Source organism: Hirundo rustica, chromosome 6 (assembly GCF_015227805.2).
Source record: "Hirundo rustica isolate bHirRus1 chromosome 6, bHirRus1.pri.v3, whole genome shotgun sequence".
NCBI classification, from domain to species: Eukaryota; Metazoa; Chordata; class Aves; order Passeriformes; family Hirundinidae; genus Hirundo; species Hirundo rustica.
The window spans coordinates 60,348,725-60,361,564 of NC_053455.1; the positions used below are offsets into that span (position 1 = coordinate 60,348,725).

At 57.0% G+C, this 12,840-nt stretch overlaps 2 protein-coding genes and 1 long non-coding RNA gene across 4 annotated transcripts; 1 reads left to right on the forward strand and 2 right to left on the reverse strand.

Moving 5' to 3' along the window:
* Positions 1-1,216: 1,216 nt before the first annotated feature.
* Positions 1,217-3,219, reverse strand: LOC120754257 (cobalamin binding intrinsic factor-like). The gene is made up of 9 exons (XM_040067614.1): positions 3,144-3,219; positions 2,847-3,026; positions 2,563-2,706; positions 2,348-2,473; positions 2,096-2,262; positions 1,797-2,024; positions 1,562-1,731; positions 1,363-1,481; positions 1,217-1,278 (listed from the first exon to the last, which is right to left on the reverse strand). The coding sequence occupies exons 1-9, from the start codon at positions 3,217-3,219 to the stop codon at positions 1,217-1,219; spliced, it is 1,272 nt and encodes a 423-aa protein (XP_039923548.1).
* Positions 3,220-4,126: 907 nt separating this feature from the next.
* Positions 4,127-6,233, reverse strand: LOC120753734 (cobalamin binding intrinsic factor-like). 2 transcript variants are annotated; one of them, XM_040066404.2, is made up of 9 exons: positions 6,067-6,233; positions 5,803-5,985; positions 5,563-5,706; positions 5,346-5,489; positions 5,092-5,267; positions 4,768-5,005; positions 4,518-4,659; positions 4,327-4,445; positions 4,127-4,242 (listed from the first exon to the last, which is right to left on the reverse strand). In XM_040066404.2, the coding sequence occupies exons 1-9, from the start codon at positions 6,134-6,136 to the stop codon at positions 4,181-4,183; spliced, it is 1,278 nt and encodes a 425-aa protein (XP_039922338.1). In that variant the 5' UTR covers positions 6,137-6,233; the 3' UTR covers positions 4,127-4,180. The 2 variants fall into 2 exon arrangements, 1 of the variants encoding a protein (XP_039922338.1); XR_005701207.2 differs by having other exon boundaries at positions 4,224-4,242; positions 4,518-4,648.
* A 2,630-nt stretch (positions 6,234-8,863) lies between these two features.
* Positions 8,864-12,276, forward strand: LOC120753811 (uncharacterized). Its single transcript, XR_005701226.2, has 3 exons — positions 8,864-8,946; positions 10,879-10,994; positions 11,179-12,276. It is a non-coding gene; the product is annotated as an uncharacterized LOC120753811 (long non-coding RNA).
* The last annotated feature ends 564 nt before the right edge of the window (positions 12,277-12,840 follow it).

Sequence of the window (12,840 nt, forward strand, 5' to 3'; positions counted from 1 at the left end):
ACAGAGGGATGAGGAGGAGGATGATGGTCTCACCTCCTGGCTGACAGAGCTGGAAGCATGGATTGTCCCATGGGATGCTGCAGGGTGCTGGAGGAGGAAAAGCTCACCGACCTCCAAACCATCTCTTATCCACAGCATTCCCATCCTGAATCCAACCCAGGGCTGTGCCACACCCTGTGAAGAAACTGAACCCTGTGAATCCTACTAAGGGCAAACAACCAAACCACTGAGGCAGAGCGGTGGAGGTGGAGAGTGTTGGTGATGGAGAACTGCACCAAGATGAGATTTAGCAGGGGGCAGAGGGGCAGACTGGATACCTGGGACATCCCATCTGGCACAGGGCAGGAATGTCATCTCCAATGGAACACCTGACATCCCACACCCGCCGTGGTGCTGCCACACGGTGCCAGCTAATCTGTGGTCAGGGAAGGACCTGGAGGGTGCCACCGTCACCATGGGCTGAGTCAGACAGGATGCTCCTGACTGGTTTGGTGTCTGGGATAAGACCACACGTACTGGAGATGATGGAAGGTGGTGGATGCTGGTTTTCAGGCCATTTGGAAGACTCTGGATCCCGTCCCTGCCAGCTCCTTCTGGAGATGGTGCCTGTGGAATCGCAGAATGGTTTGGGTGGGAAGGGTCCAGGCTGGAGGTCTGGCTGGGCAAGGCCCAGTGGGAGTAGGGAATGGGGCTGGCTGGGACCCAGCTGGGAGGTGCTGGTGACTCCTGGCTGGAGATGGAGTCACAGAATTGGGATCAGAACCAGCTGCAACCCCAGGCCAGCACCTGAGGATTTCCGGGGAAAAATGTAACTGGTGGCCCGAGGCTGATGCTAATTGGGATTGTAATAATCAAATGGAGATAATTGCATCTGATTAATGCCACGAGAGCTTGTGCAGGGATCGGAATAGGTTGGACTGAAGCACAGGAATGTGGCTGGAGGAGCAAGCCCGTGGCTGCTGGGGAAAGGCTTTGTTGATGTGCAGGGGGGAATTGACTCCATGGAGTTTGGGTGAGGCCGTGCTTGTGTGTGGTGCTGGGAAGAGAAGGAGAGGAGCTGAGCTCATGGAATTAAGCTGGGAAGAAGACAAAAGGGCTGTGAGCCATGTTTTCTCCCAGGGACACACACACACACACACACACACACACACACACGGGGACATGCTGGAATGGCACTTTATTGCTCCGTGGAGGTGTCCAGGGTGACTGGGTGTTGTCAGTAGGTGCTGAAGACAGCCTGGATGTGCTCCCAGTTTTTTGGCTTGTAGGTGCCAACCCCTGCGGCAGAGGGAGGAGTGAGGGTGGGACATGGAGACCCCCAAGCACAGCCCCTTGTGCCCCACATCCCCCCTTGGTGCCCACCTTCCTGGAGGGGACTCCAGCAGCTGAAGAACTGCCAGTAGGTCCTTTTGGTTGTGTTGCCAGCCAGCCCATGGATGGAGGTCACATAGGGACCCCGGGATTTGTGCTCCGTCTTGAAGCTGCCGGCAAAGGGAGTGGGCTCAGAGCTGGGTGGGGGGATGCACACACCTCCCCTTCTCTCCCACCCTCTGGCTCTCACCAGAAGATGTCGGGCTTCTCACTCCTTGCCACCTTCATCACATCAAGCAGCGTGGAGTTATCTGGGACACACACCGAAGTGGAGTAGTGGAAGTAATTCTTCAGCGTGTTGGTGATGGAGAACTGCACTGTGATGGGAGCTGTGGGCGGGGAGGGGGGCAGGGTGGGTACCTGGCACACGCCACTTGGCATAGGGCAGGAGTATCATCCCCACAGGGTCAGCTCCAGGTTGGAACCCCGAATGTCCCCGGCATTGGAGGCAGGGGCAGCTGTTGGCTCGGGGTCATTCCGTTGGTGGCAGCACAGCCCCACCTACCTGCATTCAGGTACGACTTGTCCACGAGGGGAGGCAGCACCTGGGCCATGGCCATGGGCTGCTGGTAGCTGTGGTTGTAGACCACGCTGAAGGCCTGGGCACGGTCCCACTTCCGAGGGGCGTAAAACTCACTCGAGGTCTCCAGAGCCTGCGGAGGAGGTGGAAGGTGGCAGGAGCAGCCCAGGAGCGGAATTGTGACCCCACAGCCCCTCTCCATACCTGCAGGGCCAGCCCCATGCTGTAGATATTCCCGATCGTGCCATTGCCCTTCTTTTGCTCATCCAGGAGATTGTTGGTCACAGCCTTTAGCGCGTCATGGATCAGATGCTGCTTGTCTGTGTGGTTGTAGGCACACACCAGCGCCAGTACCGCCATGGCCTGGGTGTCTGTGGGATCCAGGTGTCACTGCCAGCACCCCAAAAACCCCTCTGGGAGCGGAGAGGGCATGGCAGGGCGGGAGGCTTGCCTTACCCACACAGAGGGAGCTCCCGGTGTTCAGCAACTCCTTGGCCACGGCCCCGACCGCATCTTGGTTGTCGTATTCCTTCAAGAGGCACAGGGCCAGAATGTCCAGGCTCTCTCCGTACCAGGTGATCACTGCCAGGCAAAGAGAGGTGAGCTGACAGGGTGCAGTGAGGGTGACACCCCCCCAGTCCTCCCAGTTCTTCTCTCATGTCCCTGTGTACCTTTTTTGTTTATCTCCTCATTCATTTTCTGCTTCAGGATGGGGATCAGGTTGATGGTCTTCCCCATGGCATGGACACACCGGGGGTTCTGGCAGGAGGAGAGGAGGGCGAGGATGTACAGAGCCACTTCTCCTGAGGTCATGTCTGTGGGGACAAGAGGATAGAGTGGTGGGATGGGATGTGGCACCCCAAGAGCTGGCGGTGCTGAGCCTGCACTAGGGGGTCTTCTGGGATCAGGTACACCCTCTCCCCTGCCCTGGGTTCTCCTCCTCTCCCTTCTCCACCTGTCCGGGCTCTCTCCACTGCATTCTTCTTTATCTCCCGGAGCAGCCATCTGTGGATGTGGCCGTGAGTGGCTCCAGCCAGGTTCATGGCCAGCAGGATGCTGGGGTTCGGTGGCTCGTCAAGCTTGACAGATTTCTCCATGCGTTGCAGCAGCTCCTGCACCAGGTGGTCGTGGGTGGCTGTAGCCTGGCACCCCTCTGCCACTGAGGGCAGGTCACCAGGAGCCCTGTGTGTCATCCACTGGTCCCCCTGCAGTGTCACCGGTCTGTCCGCAGTGCCGCTGCAGGAGGACTGACACTCCCTGCAGCCCTGCGTGACCATGGCGCCTGCCAGGGCCAGCAGGACCCCGATGCTGTAAGCCAGGCTGAGCATCCTCTGTCCACAGGAGAGCTGATCCACTCAGGGAAGCAGAATCCCGCGGGCACTCGTCTCTCCAGCTGTGCCCCCTGCTTTTATCTGCTCCTGGTGCCATCCTGTGGTCACCTGCCTGCCCACACCCGCCATGGTGCTGCCACACAGTGCCAGCTAATCTGTGGTCAGGGAAGGACCTGGAGGGTGCCACCATCACCATGGGCTGAGTCAGACAGGATGCTCCCGACTGGTTTGGTGTCTGGGATAAGACCACACGTACTGGAGATGATGGAAGGTGGTGGATGCTGGTTTTCGGGCCATTTGGAAGACTCTGTATCCCGTCCCTGCCAGCTCCTTCTGGAGATGGTGTCTGTGGATTCGCAGAATGGTTTGGGTGGGAAGGGTCCAGGCTGGAGGTCTGGCTGAGCAAGGCCCAGTGGGAGTAGGGAATGGGGCTGGCTGGGACCCAGCTGGGAGGTGCTGGTGACTCCTGGCCGGAGATGGAGTCACAGAATTTGGATCAGAACCAGCTGCAACCCCGGGCCAGCACCTGCGGATTTCCAGGGGAAAATGTAACTGGTGGCCCGAGGCTGATGCTAATTGGGATTGTAATAATCAAATGGAGATAATTGCATCTGATTAATGCCACGAGAGCTTGTGCAGGGGTCGGAATAGGTTGGACTGAAGCACAGGAATGTGGCCGGAGGAGCAAGCCCATGGCTGCTGGGGAAAGGCTTTGTTGATGTGCAGGGGGGAATTGACTCCATGGAGTTTGGGTGAGGCCGTGCTTGTGTGTGGTGCTGGGAAGAGAAGGAGAGGAGCTGAGCTCATGGAATTAAGCTGGGAAGAAGACAAAAGGGCTGTGAGCCGTGTTTTCTCCCAGGGACACACACACACACACACACACACACACACACACACGGGGACATGCTGGAATGGCACTTTATTGCTCTGTGGAGGTGTCCAGGGTGACTTGGTGGTGTCAGTAGGTGCTGAAGACAGCCTGGATGTGCTCCCCATCGTGTGGTTTGTAGGTGCCAACCCCTGCAGCAGATGGAGGAGTGAGGCTGGGACATGGAGATCCCACTACAGCCTCCCCCCAGCCCCGTTCCCGGGCCTCTCCCCCACCTTTGTCGAGGGCATTCCCGGCACTGAGGAACTGCCAGTAGGTCCTGTCATCCGCGCTGCCAGCCAGCCCGTGGATGGAGGTCACGTAGGGACCCCAGGATGTCTGCTCCGTCTGGAAGCTGCGGGAGAGTTGAGGAGGCTCAGGCCTGGGTGGGGAAATGCCAAATCCCCAAAGCTGCCCTGGCTCTCACCTAAAGATCTCGGGGTTCTCCTCTGCTGCCACCTCCATCACCTGGAGCAGAGTGGACCCACTTGGGACTGTCACTGAGGTGGAGTACTGGAAGTGTTTTCCTTGGAGCATGTTGGTGATGGAGTAATACACCTGGATGGGGGCTGTGCAGGGAGCGAGCGGCAGCGTGGGCACCCGGCGCACCCCTGGCGTGGGGGTGTGAACAGGGTGGGAACATAATCCCTGGGGGACTCCGGGTGGGATCAGCGTACCTCTGGGAACACCCTGTGTCCCCAGCAGAGGGGACAGGGGCAGCCATCGGCTCGGGGACGTGTCCTTGGTGGCAGCGCAGTCCAGGCCAGCTGCATCCAGGTAGGACCTTCCCACCAGGGCTGGCAGCACGTGGGCGATGGCCATGGGGTGCTGGTAATCGTGGGCATACACCACGGAGAAGGCCTGGGCACAGTCCCACTTCCGTGGGGCGTAGAACTTCCCGGTGGCCTCCAGCGCCTGTGGAGCGCAGGGGAGGCGGAACGACATGCCTGGGAATGGGACCAGGTGCCTGTAACGCCGCACTCCCCGGGCACCTCCCCTACCTGCAGGGCCAGCCCCATGCTGTAGATATTCCCAATCAGGCCATTCCCCATCTCCTGCTCATCCAGGAAGCTGTTGCTCACTGTCCAGAGTGCCTCCCGGAGCAGATGCTGCACGTCCTGGAGCTCCACGTAGTTGTAGACACAGGCCAACGCCAGCGCCACCATGGCCCGGGTGTCTGCGGGATCCCGGAGTCACCGCCGAGGCTCGGGGTAGAGCCCAGGAGTGGGAATGTGGGAGCAGAGGGGTTCCTTACCCGTGGAGAGGTGGCTCTCAGGGCTCAGCACCTGCTTGGCCAGGGCCACCGATGGCCCTTGAGCGCCGCCCGCCTCAGCCAGGCACAGGGCCAGGGTGTCCAGGCCCACGCTGTACAGGGTAGTTTTGGGAATACCCTCGGTCTCTGGAAGCCAAGAGTGGCAAGATGACGGCGTGTGGGGACAGTGACGCCCCCAGGCCCCCACATCCCAACAAACCCAGTTTGGCCATCTCCTCATCCGTTTTCTGCTGCAGGACACGGATCAGGTCGAGGGTCTGCTCCAGGGCATGGACACTCCGGGGATCCTGGCAGGAGGAGAGGAGGGCCAGGACGTGCAGAGCCACCTGTCCCGAGGTCATGTCTGTGGGGACAACAGGGCAGCTGGGCTGGGCGCCCCAAGGACTGGCAGAAGCCTGGGCCCCCAGGAGCTGGTGCCTTCCCTCCTTTCCCCCCCTACCTTTCGGGGCTCTCCTCACCGCCTCCTCCTTGATCTCCTGGAGCAGCCACTTGTGGGTGGCACCATCGCTGTCCCCCCCAGCCAGGTTCATGGCCAGCAGGACACTGGGATTCGCAGCCTCCTCAAGATTGACGGATCCCTCCAGGCGTTGGAGCAGTTGCGACACCATGTCCTGCGGGGCCACTGGAAGGAGAGGGGAGGTCACTGGGATCCTGTGTCCCATCCGTGGTCTCTCCCGGTGCCCCGTGGGTGGCTGACACTCACCACAGTGCTCGGTGGCCGTGCGGCCCAGCAGGGCCAGCAGGACCCCGATGCCCAAAGCCACGCCAAGCATCCTCCTGGAGCCAGCTGGTCCACTCAGGGTGGCAGAGTCCTGTGGGAATTCGGCTCTCTGGGTGTCCTCTCTGCTTTTAGCTGTTCCCAGTGTCCTTCTCCGGTCACCTGCACTCCTACAGCCACCCTGGCTCTGCCAAGCCCCGCTGGCTTATCTGTGTGTCCAGCAGGGGAGGAGGGGCAGTGATTTTCCATTTGGGATCACTGGTGTGAAAAACACCAATCACTTGTTTTAAAACTTTAAAAGTTTAATAGTAATAAAATGATTATAAAAATAGTAATAGAACTAGAATGATAAAAAATGTGGACAATTAGGGTTAGGACAATATGATGAGACGTTAATTTTGAGGAACTAAGGATTTTTTGGAAAGTTAAGATAATAAGTTGCTGAATTAGCTGAAGTAGATAGGTAATCTTTGTTCGCAGTTAACAGAAGCCGGATCTTAGATAAGCTACCCCGGATCTTGTAACTCATTTCTTGTCAGGTTTATGTTTATGTAGTTGTCCCTGTCATGAAAAACAGAATGTGGTAAATAAGACGTAAGATAGCTGCAGATTTCCTGCTTAAAGGACCCATTGAACACAGGAAACTGTAAGTTCTACCAAGGAATCATTTGTCACGAATGCATTGAAAAGGTAGAAAGGTCAGGACGAGGAAGACTCATCTTACTTCCTCATTTTAGGTGACCCCTCCCCAAAATAGAGCCCCGACTCATTTTAAGAAACAAAGTACGCATGCTTAATAGCCTTTTTGCCAATTAGCATACCAAGCGAGGAATGGGAGGTGACAGGGGTATGAATATGCATTTGTATTTTGGATATTCAACACTTTTGTAAATAAAAGACTTTGTAATTACCTGTGAATTTCGCAGTGCGAATTAGGGAACTATCCCGTGTGCTGCCCGGCCGTAATAAACATACACTTTCTAACTTTAAACTGTTAGAGAGTTTTTGTCCGTCACAGTTGGGTATCGATACTAGATCAATACCCATATTTCTTTAATAAAACAATGAGACAATAAAAACAAAGTTACGGACGGCTGGGTGCTTTTCCGGGCAAATAAGGCCTGAAAAAGGACCCCGTTAACAGAGGATTGACCCTTAAATGCAATAGCCTGTTGAATATTCATACATCTCATACATGGTGCATAAATTCCATTCAAACAAAGGATTCTCTCTGGTAAGTGTCTCTTCTTCCCCTTAATCCCTACAGCATCTTCAGGGCTGAGCGAGGCAGGAGAAGTTGGTCTCCTCTGATAAGGGAGTAATGATTTCTTTTTCTCTGAAAGATTTACATCTCCTGTGTCTGCTATCTCTGTGAGAGTACCCCCTTCCTCTCTTGAAAAAATTATCCCACACACATAGTTTCTATTTCAACTACAAAAACGACATTTTAACTACAAACCTACATTAACCATACTATCGAAATATTAATACAGCATTACCAATCAGTACAACATAACACATATAGTAAATATCTTGAGCAGGGCCATATAATATGCACTCTTCACACTGGGAACCACTTGGAGCACTTCAGTCTCCATGAGGCTGTGATGTTGTATGGGATTCATCCCAGTGTGTCCCAGAAGGGACCACCTCCATCTTCCACCCAAGGTCCTGGAATCCTGAGGATTCCATTGCTGGCCAGGTATTCTCCAGCTGTATCTGGTTTGGACTTTTCTAGGAAACTGCAGCCCTGACAATCTAACTGCTATTCCAAGAAAAATGGTGGAGAAGGTCATACTGGCCCCTGCTGGGAAAGGAATTCAAGGACAGTGCCTTGGGCAGGCACAGGCAGCTCAGGGTAACGGAGAGGAATTCCCGTCTAACTGGTTTCTTATCCTGCTGCCGTAAGGTCACCCGGCTCAGAGGTGATGGGAAGGCAGAGCCTGTTCATTTTTGGGATTGTAGTTGGAGTTTTGGCCCTGTCCCTCACAGAATCCTGGAGGTGTCCAGCTGTGAGGTGAGCAGGGACAGCGTGTGCTGGCTGCTGTGCTGGATTTAACTGGGATAGGGAACTTCACTGGATTTGGATTCAGAATGGTAATGCTGCGGATAACACACGGGTGCTTTGGTGCTTGCTGAGCGGGACTTGCTCTCCTCCAGCACTTTGCAGTGTCCCGTGGGACAATCCAGGACGAGGCACCATCCTCAGGGACATTGCCTGTGCCATGGGGCAGCCACTGGCCTGCAGGACAGGAGCTGAGGGGACTTCTGGGGGCTGCTCTGCCCTCCCTCGACTTCCCCCCCATTTTTGGGGGTATGTCCATGTGCAAAAGGCTTTATGGAAGCATCGAGCTGCCGGCCAGGGCACTTGGACTCGTTTTGTGCCTTTTTTGTGTGGGGAGGAAAACGGGGCTGGGGGAGTCTGGAGGGTGATGGTGTCACTTGGCACAGCCCAGTGTGGTGGGGGACCAGGTGAGTGAGGGAGGAGGGGGCCCGAGTGAGGACCCCCCAGAAAAAGGGAGGTTATAGCTCCAAAACGCCTGAAGATTCATGAGGGGTTTGTGTGTAAAATACTGAAAACTGCGAATACATTCTGAGGAAATTGAAATGCATTTGAAAACTGGTTCCGAATTAAAACCCTGCATCTGCTGTGTTATGGACAGGATATACACTGTAAGCAATTCTGATTACGGAGCCAGAGGGTTTAAAAATACAAACATCTTTCTCTCTCCCGCGGCTGCTCCCGGAAGGAAAATGCCGGAAGGCGCCGGGGCGCAGGCGCGGAGCCGGGAGCGGCAATGGCGGAACGCGGGGAGCAGCGGGGCCGGGCCGGGAACAGCGCGGGGGGCTGCGCCGGGCTCGGAGGTGAGCGGGGAACGGGGAACGGGGACAGCCCCAGCGGGGAACCGGGATAGTCCCGAATGGGGAACGGGGAGAGCCCCGAGAAGGGAACCGGGACAGCCCCGGCGGGCGGCGGGGCCGCGGGGGATGGGGTTCCTGGCACAGGGATGGGTGTCCCCGCACAGGGATGGGTGTCCCCGCACAGGGATGGGTGTCCCGGCACAGGGATGCGTGTCCCCGCACAGGGATGGGTGTCCCGGCACAGGGATTGCTGTCCCGGCACAGGGATCTCTGTCCCGGCACAGGGATCGCTGTCCCCGCACAGGGATGGGTGTCCCCGCACAGGGATGGGTGTCCCGGCACAGGGATGGGTGTCCCCGCACAGGGATGGGTGTCCCGGCACAGGGATGGGTGTCCCCGCACAGGGATGGGTGTCCCGGCACAGGGATGGGTGTCCCGGCACAGGGATGGGTGTCCCCGCACAGGGATGGGTGTCCCCGCACAGGGATCGCTGTCCCGGCACAGGGATGGGTGTCCCGGCACCGGAATCGCTGTCCCGGCACAGGGATGGGTGTCCCCGCACAGGGATCGCTGTCCCCGCACAGGGATCGCTGTCCCCCGAGGGCTGGGGTCACTGGAGTTGCCTCGGCCGAGCGGGACCCGGGGCGCCGCTCTGGGGCGGATTCTCGACGGGCCAAAAGGAACATTTTGGGTTAAATTCCGAGTTAATGTGCAGGGGAGAGATCGCACAGTGTGGGCTGAGGATGAGGTGACCGGGGCTCACCGGAGGGACCAGCTCGGGCTGGCTCTGCGTTACTGTGGATAATTCGCTTTATGGAACGGGACACCTGAGACTGCCGAGGGAATCCAGGGCTGGAGCCGGGAAGGAAACCTGCTCTGACTGCGGGAATGGGAATGGGGGTCGGGCGGGGCTTCCGCCGGTCACCGGGGCCGCCGCCGGGAAGGCGCCGTAGAACGATGTGCATCGAGGTGCGCGGGATGGCCTGCAGCGACGCATCCCGGCTCTACAGAACGAGATTGGGATAAAAACCCGCCGTCGCCATCCTTCTCCCAGCCCCGCTGCGTTTTCAGGATCTTTGGGGAAGAGTTTGGGTCCGGACAAGGCTCTCGGGCACAGGGGGGAATTCTTGGGGTGTCCCGTGCGGGGCCAGGATTCGGACTCGGATATGCTGCGACCCTGTGCCTTTGAGGGTGGGATGAAGAGGATCAGTGGGATTCCTGCCCGTGGCGGTCACGGGACAGCGGGACAGCGGGACACCGGGACAGCCGGACACCGGGACCGGCCGGGGACACCGGGACACCGGGACCGACCGGGGCTGGGAGCGCTCGGTGCTGCCGCCCTGTGGGAAGCGCCCGGCACTGCAGCCCGAGGGGCGCTGAGCCACGGGAGCGGCGTGGAACGGCATCCCCGGGAATGCTGAGACATCCCGGGAATGCTGAGGCATCCCAGGGAATGCTGAGACATCCCAGGAATGCTGAGACATCCCAGGGAATGCTGAGATATCCCAGGGAATGCTGAGATATCCCGGGAATGCTGAGACATCCCGGGAATGCTGAGACATCCCAGGGAATGCTGAGAAATGGCGGGAATGCTGGGGCATCCCAGGGAATGCTGAGACATCCCGGGAATGCTGAGGCATCCCAGGGAATGCTGAGACATCCCAGGGAATGCTGAGACATCCCGGGAATGCTGAGACATCCCAGGAATGCTGAGAAATGGCGGGAATGCTGGGGCATCCCGGGAATGCTGAGGCATCCCGGGAATGCTGAGGCACTCATCCTTGCTGAGCTGCAGAAAAAGGAAAGTCCTGGGTTAGTGGGAGGATGTTTCTGGAACAGAATTGGGATAGGTGCTGATCCTACCATGGAATCACGGGGTGGTTTGGCTTGGAGGGGACGCAAGGATGATTTACACTCTGCTGTCTGATTCCACAGCAAGGAACATCCCAAACTGCCTCCTCACCCTCATGGACAGCAGGAATGTCTTCCACAGCTCTGGTGTAGGAACGGCAGTGGCTGTTGGGAGCTCTGGCAGGAGCGCCTGGAGACAGGTAAGAACAGAAATGGGATCATTCCGGCTGCTGCTGGAGGTGGTTTTCTCTTTTCAGGATCCTTTCACAGCAGCGTTCTGGGGCACATTAGAGGGTAATTCCAAAACCTTCAAAACAGTTGAGAAACAGTGGGGAAAAACTGTGAAGCTGATCCATTTCCAGTAATTCCAAACTTCTCCCACAGCACCACCCTAGGGGAAACCTCGGTAAGGGATAAAGACGCAGAGGAACAAGTGTTGTAAGCGCCTCTGGATTTCTGACAGAGCAAACCTTCCAGTAATCCCAGCAGATCTCTTGGAGAAACTCTGTGATCATAAGGATTTCCAGGAAAGCTAGACAAGGACAGAGATGAGGGAATGGGCTTCCAATTAATGAAGATTTGATGGGTGTAGGAAAGATTCTTGTTATGTTTAATGCTCCCCTTTATATTCCTGGAACAATTTAAAATTATTCCTTTAAAAAATCATCTAAATTTGGAAATTTAAATTTGAGAGGAAATAATCCAAAACCAATGCAGGGAGAGATCACGGAATCACCATGGAATGGTTTGGGTTGGAAGCCTCATCTCTGAGCCTGTCCTGGGCTGGCTCCTGGCCTTCGGCCACTCACTGCAGGTGGACATGGAAGTGATGGAGATGCTCAGGGAATGCTGCTTGGTTTTCCCTGCCCCTGGCAATCCGGTCATTAAGAAGACTGATTGAGCTCTTCTAGCGGGGAAACATTTAAACAAGAAGTACCAAAAAGAAGAGGAGCTTCTGCACAACGAAATCTGCAAGAATCCAACTTAAAATCCCCCCTGGATTGTCACCGCTCCAGCCTCCATGCACTGGTCACTGTGGCCAGGAGTGTCCAGTCCTGCTGGAAGTGCACTGGACCAGGATGTCATTTTCATCTCATGCAGGCAGAGACCCTTGGGTGACCCCCAGTCACTGGAAGGACCGGACTGGGCTCCCAGGGCACTAATTCCAGGTGTTCTGTTTCTGGGAATAGCACAGGAGCCTTTCCCTTGCCCAGAGGAGCAGCCAGTGCCTCCCTTAGTCCACAGATCTCCAGGATGGAACACGGAATAAATACAGGAATGTGGAAACCCCTCCCCCTGGGAGTTCATGGTGCTCTGGATTACATTTTGGATTTATAATGTTAAAGTTGGGGTGTGGAGGGGTTTCTCTCTCTCTCCTGTTCATTATTGTACTCACTGTTCTTGTTGCTCTCACTGTTATTTATTGTGTGTTGTCATTAAATTACTATATTTGTCTTGGTTTCCATTATTAAACTGTTCTGAGCTGGATTTTTGTCTCTGGTCTCTTCCCATCCCACTGGGGCTGAGGGAGCTGCTGCTGGTGCCCGGCGGGGTCCGGCCATGGCCCGGGGCGCTCCTGGGGCTCCCAACCCGACGGACCGGGGCAGTTCTGGGGTTCACAGAGAGAGCCAGGGCTGCGTTTTGGGGGAGCTAAATCGGGCTGCGAGCTTAACAGCAGAGACTAAATGGAGCATTTTGGAGTGCGGAGAGCAGGCTCCTGCGGCCGGAGCTGGGGCTCTCAGGGTCCGAACGCTGTGGTTGCAGGGCTCGAGGAAGAGACCAAGCGCTGCGCGTTCGGGCTCACAGGAGAAGCTGAAGCGCAGCGTTTCGTTGGGCTTGAACGAAAGCCCGAGGGCGGCGTTTCGGTGCTCCGAGCGGGCCCCTCTGGCCCGGCCGAGTCGGTGTCTCCGAGCTCCGAGCGGTGCCTCGGGCACGGCCCCGGGCCGCGCTCCCCCGGCCGCACCGAGAGCTCCGCAGCGCGGGGCTGGCGGCGGAGCCCCGGGGCCGCCTCCGGGCTCGGCTTTGCGGCTCCGGGCGGGCGCGGGG

Excerpts from the sequence above, each read along its gene's own strand:
- LOC120753734 (XM_040066404.2), bottom strand. The coding sequence starts at position 6,136 with ATGCTTGGCGTGGCTTTGGGCATCGGGGTCCTGCTGGCCCTGCTGGGC. Across the intron at positions 5,006-5,091 it reads GCATGGGGCTGGCCCTGCAG|GCGCTGGAGGCCACCGGGAA; the intron begins GTAGGGGAGGTG and ends TGCGCTCCACAG. Across the intron at positions 4,660-4,767 it reads GACACAGGGTGTTCCCAGAG|CCCCCATCCAGGTGTATTAC; the intron begins GTACGCTGATCC and ends CTCCCTGCACAG.
- LOC120754257 (XM_040067614.1), bottom strand. The coding sequence starts at position 3,219 with ATGCTCAGCCTGGCTTACAGCATCGGGGTCCTGCTGGCCCTGGCAGGC. Across the intron at positions 1,732-1,796 it reads CAATGCCGGGGACATTCGGG|GTACCCACCCTGCCCCCCTC; the intron begins GTTCCAACCTGG and ends GGCGTGTGCCAG. Across the intron at positions 1,482-1,561 it reads GAGAAGCCCGACATCTTCTG|CTTCAAGACGGAGCACAAAT; the intron begins GTGAGAGCCAGA and ends CTTTGCCGGCAG.